Consider the following 13,272-nt stretch of genomic DNA (forward strand, 5'->3'; position numbering starts at 1 on the left):
TCAAACAACAAAATTTTACATGGTGGATACGAGCCACATGCAACCTAGTTACCTCCATAGAACAAGACCTCATAGTTGAAACCTATAGTTGATACCTCCTTCCTCAATACATCCGAAATTATGCACGTTCACAACAGCCATGCTGATGTTGACGTCATCGCAATGTGTCAAGCTACAAACACCTTATATTGGCGTGCAGCTTTGCACCTTATATAATAGGGGATGCTAAAACTTAGTCGACTGAGTTTTACTCAAGTCTCAGTCGAGGTTCTGACCATTAGATCATTTGTTGCATTACGATATGTGTAGTGTTGTTTGTTTGTGTAAATCAGCCTGTACCGAACTAGCCGAGCTTGAGCTGATCTTTTTGACTTGTTTTTTACTCTCGCGTGAAGAAAGTTACGGCTAGGTAGGCAGAGGTCCTTTTCATTGTGTGTTCGGCCTTAGCCCTTGTTTTTTTATCTGTTTTAAAATTATTTTTCATTTTCTTGTATAATTTTTAGCAGATTTTTTGTTTGTGCCCCTTTTGTGTCGATAACATGTTTGTTGTATTTTTAAATTCAATTTTTGGTTTCTACACTTGTTTTCTTTTTATTGCTGTTTTTGGTTACTTCTTTTCTAACAGTATGATTATTGTTGTTTTTTGTTATTAATTTTTTTATTTAAGCAATACATTTTTTTTTAAATTTAAAAAGATTACATCTGTGTGGTGTTTTATCAGCATGTCTACTACTATGAACACAACTGCAAGTGCCGCGTTCAACTGTAATTTTATGTCTTCAACGCGACAACAACTATGTTGTATTTTTATCGACGAGGGCACAATTGCATGTGTGTCACTAGGCACACAATTGCAAGTGTGGTCTCGACTACAACTTTGTGTTGTTTTGTCAAGAGGGCTCGTTGCATGCATGCCAGTATCCATGCAATTGCAATTATTGCCCTTGATTGCAATTGCAAGTCTTCAACGCGACTGCAACTTTGTAGTGTTTTGTCGGAGGAGGTTAGTTGCATGGCTTGTATTAGGCATGCAATTGCAAGTGTCGTCTCCGACTGCAACTTTATCAACTTTATGTTGTTTTGTCAAGTGGGATCGTTGCATGCATGTCAGTATGCATGCAACTTCAATTATTGCCCCTACTTTCAATTGCATGTTTTCAACGCGACTGCAACTCCGTAGTGTGGTCAGTTGCATGGCTTCCACGAGGCATGCAACTGCAATTTTCACCCCGACTGCAACTCTTTGATGTTTTTGTCGTGGAGGGTAGTTGCATGTTTTCCACTAGGCAAGCAATCACATGGCACCCCGGCTACAAATGTATGTCTTTCATGCGTCTACGTACAACTTTGCGGTGTCTTTTTGCATGGGAGGGTAGTTGCATGTATGCCAGTAGGCACGCAACTACATGTCACCCCGGCTGCAAGTGTATGTATTCCATGCGGATACAACTCAGTTGTATTTTTATGATAGGAGGGTTAGTAGTTGCATGTCTATCACTAGGCACGCAATTGCAATTTGTCACGCCCGGTTGCAACAATGTGGTATTTTTGTTGGGTAAAAGGGGCAATTGCATGTCCTCCATGAGGAACGCTACTACAAGGGTCGCCCACAACCGCAACTCAACACTGCATGTCTTTACCGTAACTGTAACTTAGTGTTCTTTTGTCTGTAGGGGGGGGGGCATTTGCATGTCCGTCATTAGGCACGCAACTGCAATTATCGTCCACAACATGCAACCGCATGTCTTCAACATGACTCTAACTTAGTAGTGTTTTGTCGAGGAGGGGTAGTTGCATGTCTACTAGAATCCATGCAATTGTAAGTGTCACCCTCAACTGCAATTGCATGTCTATAATGTAATCGCAACTTAGTAGTGTTTCTCGGGGAAAGGGGACAATTGCATGTTTGCCATTAGGCACACAACTACAAGTTTGACCTCGACTGCAACTTATCGGTGTTTTGTCAGTGAAAGGATAGCTGCATGTCCCGCACTAGGCATGCAAGGACAAGTGTCATCCTGGACTATAACGATATGTATTTAATGTGACTATGAGTTAGTGGTGTTTTTGTTGAGGAGAGCTGGGCAATTGCATGTCTATCACTAGGCACGAAACTGCAAGTGTCGCCTCAACTAGAATTGAATGACTTCAACACAAGTGTAACTTGCTATTATTTTGTTGGGAGGAGTGGGGTAGTTGCATGTCTGCTGGTAGACACGCAACTGCAAGTGTCCTCCCGGCTGCAACTAACTCTCTTCAAGGAAAATACAACTTCGATGGTGTTTTGTCTCGGGAGTGGGACAGTTGTATGTTTGTCACTAGATACACAACTGCAAGTACCCCAATCCCCCGCACGCGGACTACAACTGTCGGAGGGGGGGTCTCCACGGTCACTTCCATGTGTCGTTCCTCATGTGCAAATAATTTAACTTATTGTTTTATTTTTACCCCACGCAAACATTTTTTTAAATACGCAACGATTTTTTCAAATGCAAGTTCAACTTTTTAAAATACAAGACTAATATTTTAATACACATTGTATTTACATTTTTCGCACTCAAAATCCCTACTTGTTTTTTTAATCGCTTCATTTGAAATAAAAATGGGGCCGGGGGGAAACCCCTTTCGTTCAAAAAAATGTGTTTTTCTAAAATATATTTTTAATATTTTTTAAAAATACAACACAAACTTATTTTTGAGTGCATGATGCATATTTTTAAAATACAAAGATGTTTTTGTTCAATGCAGGATAAATATAAGCATTTTTTTACATTTATTATGGAACAACCAAAAAGTTAACAAGAAGAAAAGACAAGAAAATATGACGTGAAAAGAGACGCATGCCACAAAACCATACGTGAAAAGACACGCATGCCACAAAACCATTCAACATGATCGTGCCACGAACTTCGTTCCGTCGGTTCGACCCATATGTGGCTGACGCAGCCAGAAAATAAAATAACAGAAAAATCTCAAAACAACAAAACGGCAGGAGAGCGAAGTCTCAGTCAGCTGAGTCCTAGCCAGACCCTATATAATACTCCCTACTGCGTACTTCATGTGGATTACACAGCCACCGCCGCCTCGACGCCGCCTCCCATCGTCAGCCGCCATGGCCATGGTATCCTGTTGCTTGGGCTCGACGCTCTCCCGCTCCCTCCGCCTCCACCCCTTCCCCGTCTCCGTGCCCTCCTCTCACCTCCGTACCCGCCACAGCCCTGACCGCCCCACCATCCGCGCCGCCGCCAAACCCAGCCCCTGCGCTGCCGTCCGCTCCGGGTTTCCTTTCCTCCCGGCATCTTGGGGCATGTCCAGCAACATCGGCGGCGGCGACGCCAACCTACCCTTTGGTGGAGGCGACATCGGCGGCGGCGGCTGCGGCGGCGGCGGCAGCATGGCCGGCGATGGGGCCGAAGACGACATGCCAATTGAGGGCTTCCTGGAGCTGGACGGTATCGTGCAGTGGCTCCGCCGTCTGCTCCAGCATGGCGGCGCCTCAAAGGAGCACCTCCTCGCCGACGACCTCTTGACCACTATGAGCTGTTTGATCGGCATCTTCGCCAAGGTACGCCAGAAAAGACTGCACTTCAGTGTTTCAGCTGTTTGGAATGCCGAAATGGAATCACATATTTGCGCGAGTCAAAGTGAGCTTAGTGGCTCCCTCTTTGTTCTTTTTTGGAATTCGGTTGAAATTTGAGAGCCTTGATTTGATCCCGGTCAGGTCTGCTTGATTTTTTTTAATTATTTTTTTCGAATAGGTCTGTTTGATTTAGCATGCTGTGTGCCCTCGTATGTTGTCACATTAAAGGCTTATTTGTTTACAGGGACTAGACTAAAAAATCCCTTTTAGTCCTTTGTAATCAAAAGGAATGCACTTTTCCTTAATAAAAAAAAAACTCTACTGAAAGGACTTTTTTATTTAATCCCTGATACTAAAAGAAAAGTCTAATCCCTTAAAAACAAACACCACCTTATTCTGTTCACACGAGCACCCGGCTGACAGGTGCCGTTTGTAGCCTTCCCGAATTCAGCCGAGTCAAATAGAAGTCACATCAGACAGTAACTTCCCAAAGCACGTTAAGCTATCATTTGCGACTTGACCTAACCAAGCATGCTTGTTTTAGATGCAAAAAAGGAAATGATATCAAACAATGATCCAGTTCCAAACTTCACTGAAAATTACTCCCTCCGTTTCTAAATATAAGTCTTTCTAGATATTTCACTACGGACTACATTCGAAATAAAATGAGTGAATTCACACTTTAAAACATGTCTTTATAGTACATCCATATATAGTTCGTAGTGAAATTTTTAAAAAGACTTATGTTTAAAAATGAAAGGAGTAGTTTTGTATCGCATTACCAATGCATACAAATTTTAACTGAAAATTAGCATTGTGCTGCACTACTGGTGCATACAGCTTTAGCTGAAGAATAGATAAATGCTCCTCCAGGGAAAACCATATTCAGCCAACCGTGGCATATGCATTAAACTTCAGAAATTCTACATCACATTACACTCAGTAAGACTCATTCATCACATCTGCATCTTCTGTCGCCAGATTGTTGCACATCTTCAGCGCTCCCCTCTATGTACAGGAATTTCACCTCAATGCCAGTTGCCCTGGGTCCTCCAATTGTTTGATCGAGTCTTATATATATATATTATTATGTCGAGGGCATCCGCACGAACTGGGGCACTAGCACAGCCTTGCAGATTTGATCGAGACCAGAACCAATTTCAACCGCCCTGACTTCATGGAAAACGCCATCACATTGCAGCCTGGGACATCTGGAAGCAGATGAATGGATTCATCTTTGAGAATGTTACCACCTCTCACTGTGCTTAGCACAACTTCAAATCAAACATACTCTCTTTAGCTCATGCATAGGATCACCATCACTAACTCCCTGCAGTGACCTAACTGCTTCCAAGGTTAAGCATATATAGGTTGTTTTCCTGCCCCCACAACATTTTCATCAAGCTCAGCCACTTGTATACATTTATGTAATTTGTGGTGTTTATTTATGAATAAACTTATATACTGTTGGAGTGTCTACTACAAATTTTCTTGCTCTTCCTTGTTTTTGGCTTGCGACGCTTTGTCATAAACTAAAAGATGCTACTTTTTTTTCTTTTATCAGGACAATGTCGAGTGTCAACCTTCCAGTGGCATGGTATATGCTCCCACTTCCCTTTGATTATTTCCCTTATTGTTGCACCAATGTCATGAACACAATGACATTGTGCCTTACCAACTCGTTAATGCTCGACAGGATGCTATCAATCCTGTGGGAGCTGAGCCAAGCAGCTGCAATGGCAAAAATGATGAGAAACATGCAGTAATTCCGACTGTTCTGAATAGCACTACAAATTCTATGAGCAGTTACTCTTATAAAAACACTGGGACGGAAACAATGGTGACAACAACTTGCGTCGTTTTCTTTCCTCTCCCTGTCCGTATCTTCCTAGTTTTATTTTTGCTCTCTGACGTATTGTTTTGTTGATTCAGAGAAAGAGAGCAACCAACAGTCCAATTCATCATGTTGACATAGGCATTCCTGATGATGAAAATGATTCTGATGAGAATGAGAAGAAAATGAAGGTGATTATCCTTTCCCTGGCATTAGACTATACCAAAAGCTCTGTAGCTGCGCCAATTTTTCTTACTGCTTTGTCTGAACTCAGGGTAGGCATGGTTTTGTCTTGAACACTGCGATCGCCTCACTTGCTTGCTCAGGGTTTCTCATTCCTAATTGGACTTTATTTTGCTCAAATGCAAATTTTGGCACTTGGAAGGACATCATTCCCACAGCACACATTGTAGTGACCATCATCAGCCTTATTCTGATAGGTCCTGCTTCAAGCTTCAAGGAGGGAGCATTGCCTGAAAATCTTGGATTCAAAGTCCTACAAATAGTGCAGCTTTTAATACTTCTGTGGTTGTGCGCAGCACCATTTATAACACTGTGTGTTTGTAGAGGTGTTTCCAAATCAGTTGTATGGCCTTTTGCATGTGTCGTCTTGTGCATGACGGTGGTCATTTGGCTGAATTACTTTCAGCCGACAGAGGTACAATGCCTCTTGATCACGACTGATGATTTCAAATTAAAAAGTAGTAAGGTATCATACATATGTCCTTTGATTCTTTTTTTCTCTTTCAGATGGTGATTAAGCGCATAAAGACTATGTTCAAGAAAGCGACACAGTGGCTGGGAAATCTAAGCCGACCTGAATGTATAATTGCTAAATTCAAGAAAGTGCGAGGGACTCAGAGAGGCCAGAGTCAGCCCATGGAAACTGTGTAGGCAGAGTAAGCTTCCTACTTGTTTACATTCTGGGTTATCTGAGATTATATGAATTTTGCTTTCTTTCAGACGAAGTGGACAAAGAGACAGTAACGAATTAGGATAGTTCATTGAATTGTCATATGTTGCCCTTTATAATGTTCGAACATTGGGATAATGTAGGAGAATATAATTTTGCATGAGCACTGTTTTCATTATGTTTAATGTCACTGGTTATGTATGAGTGAATGTACTAACCGCTGCTATTCTGACTGCAGAGAACCCTATATGATGTGCTCTCGTGGGGATATAACATTCGTGAAATCGAAGTGAGATGAGGCTCTACGCAGTGGGTTGAAGAAAAAATTGCAACTGAACTTAAAGACTTTATTTCCCTTAGCAATTTGTTTCCTTGATTATTTTTTCCCCTGAGCAGATTCAGTGTCTATTACAGTCGTTTGACTGATTTTGACTATGATTATGCCACAATTCAGTGTGTGTTTTACGATTTGAATGGGGTTGATATGACTGGTCGGAACTTATGAACGATTTGAGATGTGATGTGATCACGATCAACAGTAATTCTGAGGTAGCGCCTTTTTGAGATAGTGTTTTGTTTAACTGTACTGACGTAAAAAAATAAGTAATGGGGATGAACAAATTGCCTGCTTTATTTGGTAACTGATTTCGTAATCCTAAGGTAGTAGTACTTGCTTCAGTAACACTCCTACTCCAGAACAAAAAAGTAAGAATAAAGGCAATGAATAATACCTGGGTTTTTTTTTGTTTCAACATGGAATTGTATTGAAACCCATCACAGTGGCTGTCAAGTGCGACGGTGGACGAGTTTTGCCGTGCTCCACAATGATTTGGGCAGTCTGAGGCAAGAAAAACATGAGCATGTGCAGGAGGATGGGCACATCCATAACCGCCGCCGGCAGCCAATGCCGCGGATTGAGTCACCGTCGATGCCGGAGAGGCGGAGATCCATGTCTCGCCACTACATCCGACGCCGTCCCCTTGGGCTCTGCGAGCTGCCGCTAGAGTAGGAGGACAAGGAGGAGCTGCAGACCAGATGGCTGAGATGCTCAAGGCCCAGCCACCAAGGACGGGAAGAGGAAGCAAAAGGATTGCGCCGCCGGCTATCGTTCACAGGGGAATGAGTGAGGTGTGTGTTTGTGGATAAGGAGGATTGGGTGAAGGTAGGCGGAGACTGGCCAAAAGTGTTGTTTTGTCCTCGATACCTCTCTCGTAGACGGACACAGATCAGACATGCAAACGGAATGTCACCGTCTGCCTCGCAGCCTCCCATCCACCGCCCAGCCTGAATCCAACGGACCACATTTTCTCAAGGCAAAACAACTTCCAGACAGAGAACACAGACCAGGTCAGCGCGTCGGCGGTAAAATCTGACGGGGAAAGCAGGGAAAAGGCGGGCTTTGGCGGGGCGATTCGCCGGCGTCTCCTCGTCTCGCGGCCGGCCGCCGCTGCCGTCGCCACCCGCGGTTGCCGCCCGCCGTCGCCGCCGTCGCCACTGAGGAGAGGCAGGGACGAGCGCCGTCCGCCGCGGGAACCAGGGCCAAACGCCTCCGTGGGTCGGGGACGAGCGCCGTCCGCCGCGGGAGCCGGGGACGAGCGCCGCCGCGAGCAGCGGACCGTTCATCATCGTCAGCAACCACTTCTCAGGTTCCCTCTCTCTCTCTTATTCCATTATTGCCAGAGGTGGGGCCAGCTTTGAGTCAGCACTATATTCTCTGAATCTGCTGAGCTTTGTGTCCGGTTTTAACATAGGAGTGCGGTTTTGAGTCAGCACTACATTTCTGAATAATTCTATAACTTGTATACTACATCACTTGCAGTGAGTAATTCCGCATAATTCTATTTAGAAATTTGGCAGCGAGTATTCCTGAACAATTCTATTCAGAAATTTGGCAGCACTTGTATACTACTATTACACTTGTAATTCTATTCAGAAATGTGACAGCACTTGTATACTACTTTGTAATTTCAGTTAGCTTCTATCTTGTTCCACTAATTTGTATACACCGTGGAATTTGGCAGAACCGTGTGTTGTGCGATGGGATCGATTGGCAACAGGATACCCGAAGTTGGTATGCGGTTCAGAAATTCGGATGAGGCTTGGGAGTTCTGGCTGCAATATGGAGGTCAAATAGGCTTTGATGTGAGGAAAAGAAATACCATCAAAAGTAGAACTGATGGAACAATCACTTCATGCAGGTTTGTTTGTTCCAATGAAGGCATTCGAAGAAAAAGTCAAATAGATCACGAGCCGAAGTGCATTAGAGCCGAAACAAGAACAAATTGTAAAGTTCGGATGATTGTTTCATTTGATGCATTTTGAGAGGACGGTGGAAGTAAAACGAACAAAGGAATTGCAACCTGAATTCAATGCAAGAAAATATATACCAAGAATTAAGATGTACACTCCTATGTTGGTGGAAGCAAGCAAAGTGTACACTTCGATTATATTTGAAGCTTTCCAAGGTGAGTATGAAAGATCAACGGCTGCATGTTGTAGAGTATTGGATGGAAATAACAGATTTGTCGTTGCTATTGCGAGTTTGCATGGTGATTTAGAGTTTGAGGAGGAGCGCATAGTGATAGGTGATCCTTTGACCAAAACGGTTTCATGTAGTTGTGGAATGTTCAATAGGACGGGAATATTGTGTGGACATGGTCTAAAAGTCCTTGATTTGATGAATATAAAGACATTGCCGACACATTATGTCTTGAAGAGATGGACTAGAGAAGCTCGCAATGGAAGTATACAAGATAAGGAAGGAATGGAAGTGGTAGAAAATCCAAAACTTGAAGCTCAACTTCGGTATAGGGATTTGTCTCATCAATTTCACAATATGGCACATGGAGCAGCCATCTCCTCATAGTGTTGTTTGCTATTGGCCAATGCACTTGCCTCCGTTGCACTTACATACAGGAGATACTCAATGCCACTAGTGCTATGAATGATATGTTTTTATTCTTCATTTGTAAACTAATTACTATACTTTTCATTGGCAGCCAAAAAAGAAGAAGGATGGTGTGCAAAAAAAGAAGGATGGTGTGTACAAAAATAAGAAGGATGATGTACAGCCCCAAGAGTGCAATGCTATCATGAGTTTCACCCAGCTCTTGACAGCTCCGCCTTGTGATGAGGATGATCTGTTCTAGCATGCAAGCTCGCTAGAAGTATTTTGGACATAGTTAAGTATAGTATTTTGGGCTAACTATAGTCGTCTTTTGGGGCCTAAGTGTACAAATCAAATGGCACTAAATTGTTGTTAAGAGCTCACTGAATTCATTGAAAAGTGGTACTGGAACTTTAAACCATGTACTTCTGCATTACTTGTGATGAAGTGGGTTGTGTGAATCTAAATAGTGATGAATGGCATGTCTGAATTTCTTATGAATATGAATGTAAACAGTATATTTGTACTGTGAATTACTTAAAAACAATATATTGTTGTTTGTAAACAATCTATTTGTATTGTTTCCGGACTAAAAGGCTCATGTTTATATTTGTACTGTTGAATTTCTTGTAAACAGTATATTTTCGTTTGTTCAAAATTGAATTTCTTGTAAACAGTATACTGTTTTCGGACTAAAAGGCTGATGTTTTCGCCTGCAGCTTCACCCTCTCCCTCGCCCTCTTCTTCATCTGCCGCCCACCAGACGAGAAGGCCAAGACCATCTCATTTAATACCTCCCTATAAAACGATTTGTTTACCCCGATTAGTCACTCATGAAAGCCGTCGACAGATGCATCCAAGTTCGGTGTGCCGTCACTGTATCTCTGCAAGATAATACAGATACGAGGGAGGAGAAATACATTAATCTGCATCGGAGCAAATGGCATGCCATCCTCCTTTTGCTCAACTGAATCGTATCTGCACAGAGATCGCAATGATCGTAACCCTTTTTGTGGTTATCGACTACGTGAACGAGCAGTAGTGATTGCTTTGGGTTAAACAAATAAATAGCTTCAGAAAACTCATCATCAATGACAAGAGGAATGGAAGTTAAATTGTCTCCGAAAGATATCATAGTTCCAAAACCGAGTAAGAACATCACGTAGTTTATAAACCAAATAGAAATTAAATTGTCTCAAATAAAATAGACTAATACATCTATTCGTTGCTAACATGAGCCCAAATATGCTCAATTGAATCATCTTGCAGCTGAATGTGAGTTTTTCCAATCAAGAATTTGATGAACTGCGCAAACGTTGCCGCTCCTCCATGCTCATGGGCTACATTGTCACTTTGAAACTGAAACCTTTATCTTAGATACGTTCCGGATGCTCATCCTCAACGATCATGTTATGCATGATCACACAAGTTGTCATCACCTCCCATAACTTTTTGGTGCTTCAAGTTCTAGTAGGATACCGAACGATGCCCCATACAGATTGCAGGACACCAAAGGCCCACTCCACATCCTTCCTAACACTCTTGTTCTTGTGCAAATCTCTTTCTTTTCTCTCCTACATGGTCGGAGATTGTCTTCACAAGTGTAGTCCACTGAGGGTAGATACCATGAGTTAGGTAGTATCCATTTTCATACATGTGGCCGTTGATCTCAACATTGACCTTCGGACTATTGCCTTCCGCAAGTCTTCCAAACATCGGAGATCATTGAAGCACGTTGATATCATTGTGATATCCGGTCATGCTGAAGAAAGAGTGTCATATCCAGAGATGTTGTGATGCCACGGCCTCGAGTATGACAGTGCAAGCTTCGACGTGGCCCCTGTACTGTCCCTGCCAAACAGAAGGGCAGTTTTTCCACTGCCAGTGCATACAATCAATGCTACCAAGCATCCCCAGAATGCCCCTGCTAGCATTCATCGCCAACAGTCGGGCATTATCCGCAACATTTGCAAGTACTCACGCCAAACACTGCAATCATAGCCCTACAGAACCTATACATGGATTCTAGGCACGTTGACTCGCTCATACGGACATACTCATCAATGAGATCACCAGAAACTCCATATGCAAGCATCCGGATAGCTGTAGTGCATTCCTGATAAGAGGAGAAGCCAATCTTTCCAAGGACATCCTCCTTGCATCGAAATACTTATCGTACCCAATCACCCCTCCAGAATACGGTTAAAAACATGCCTAGCCATGCGTAAATAGCGTTGGAATTGGTGATGTTTGAAGAGTGGGTTGGGTGTCTCAAAATAGTCCTTCCAGAGAAGAAAATGGCCAGTCTCTCGGTTGCGATTCAATGCAGGTGCCCTCGGATTGATCCCCGAAATGTACAACCAATACAGCAGTCACCATCTCCTCATCGTCGGATGAGGAATTATCGGAGTCGCATAGGAAGTTGTGGAAAAAGAACTTGTCGACGAAGTCCATTTGTATCTTTGGGGAAAACTGTCAAACAACTTGCGGGCATCGTCCAAGAAACTGGCCGACAAAGAAATACTCCCCTCCCCTAGACCAGGTAGCTCTCATGGTACACTAGTAGAAAACACGGCTTTGGTCCCAGTTCCTAAGGGCCTTTAGTCCCGGTTCTGCAATCGAGACTAATCAACCGGGAAAAGGGCCCCTACTTTTAGTCCGAGTTGTATTACGAACCGGGACTAAAGGAGCTCCATGTGACCGGTGTAGGGCGCCCAGGCAGGGAGACCTTTAGTCCCCGTTGATAACACCGACCGGGACTAAAAGACAGCCACGCGTCAGCACCTGCCAGGCGTTGTAGTTTTTTTAAATGGGGGTTTATCCATGAACACGTGGGTCAATCGACGCGTTACATATATTGATATACAACATCAGTATAAATAATGGAAGAACAACATCCAACATCGATACAAATAGCATAAAACATCCAACATCGGTACAAATAACATCCAACATCCAACATCCCACATCAAGTTATCACAAGTTAGAAACACTAACTACTGCTCTCCTAGGTAAAATAGCATAAAAAGGTAAACTCCTGCATCTCCATGTTGAAGAATACAGACCAACCTATCTCCAACTTGTGGCGTGATCAACCTATCTCCTTCAATCAAGATATTGTGTCCAAGTGGTTGCACGGATGCTTTCATTGCCTTGCTCCATCCTTTGATTCTCAGGGTTTCTTCACTTTGAGATATTCTGTATTTATCAGGGTAACTCATCCACATTGGTCGTAAGCTAACCATATGTAAATCACCGGTGGCAAACATTCATTTAGGCACGGTCTCTCGCGGGAGTATGTGTTGAATAACATAAGTAATGATAACATAGTTAGCTAAACTAGTTTTTCTTAAGAACAATGTATGAAAAAGATGGACCAGTGACGCAATGGTAAAACAAATCTTACAAAGTTGCCTGAAGTGATGTTTTAAGGGGTCAATTGGTGCACTAGTGGCACATATCCATGATAAATGTTGCTAGTCATGTTATATTTAGCATGATACTCAACATCATGAATAAATGAGATGAGATGATTTTTCTCCAACCAAGTAAGCTCGGAGCCATAACTGTAGTAGGTTTGATCTATTATCTGTCTTGTAGTTCTTGTAACACGGAAATAAGATAATAATTGAAAATAAAGAAATTTAGTCGGGATGAGTACCACATACTTTTTAATAATCAATATAAATTACTTAACAAATCTACTGACAAACGCGCCTGCACGTAGAACTAGAATCAACTCATCCTCCGCATGCACCCAAATTTCTATATTATTATCACGAACATCGTCATTAACAAGTCGAAGGTAATGTTCATGTCCTCATCCAACCCATACGCCTTGCAAAATGCACTCCAATTAGAACAACCAAAATATGTGTGATCTTCTTCATTTTTTACCTTAACAACAAAAGTGAAATGCTTCATTCTTAGGTGAGCTATCTTAGGATATGTACTATCTTCTCTTTGAAATGAAACTTGTCCAAGACAATGAATCTTGCATGGCAAGGAACGCACTAGTCGAATTGTATAAAAGAAAAATAAAGGTCAATTAGAGAAAA

The 13,272-nt window shown here is 42.5% G+C and overlaps 1 protein-coding gene across 1 annotated transcript; it reads left to right on the forward strand.

The window, feature by feature from the left end:
- The first annotated feature begins 2,705 nt into the window (after nucleotides 1-2,705).
- Nucleotides 2,706-6,895, forward strand: LOC123452468. Its single transcript, XM_045129120.1, has 6 exons — nucleotides 2,706-3,565; nucleotides 5,145-5,177; nucleotides 5,277-5,420; nucleotides 5,513-5,605; nucleotides 6,165-6,313; nucleotides 6,566-6,895. Exons 1-5 carry the CDS (start codon nucleotides 3,059-3,061, stop codon nucleotides 6,306-6,308), a joined length of 921 nt encoding a protein of 306 aa, XP_044985055.1. The 5' UTR covers nucleotides 2,706-3,058; the 3' UTR covers nucleotides 6,309-6,313; nucleotides 6,566-6,895.
- Nucleotides 6,896-13,272: the final 6,377 nt, after the last annotated feature.

Source organism: Hordeum vulgare, chromosome 5H (genome assembly GCF_904849725.1).
Source record: "Hordeum vulgare subsp. vulgare chromosome 5H, MorexV3_pseudomolecules_assembly, whole genome shotgun sequence".
NCBI lineage: Eukaryota > Viridiplantae > Streptophyta > Magnoliopsida > Poales > Poaceae > Hordeum > Hordeum vulgare.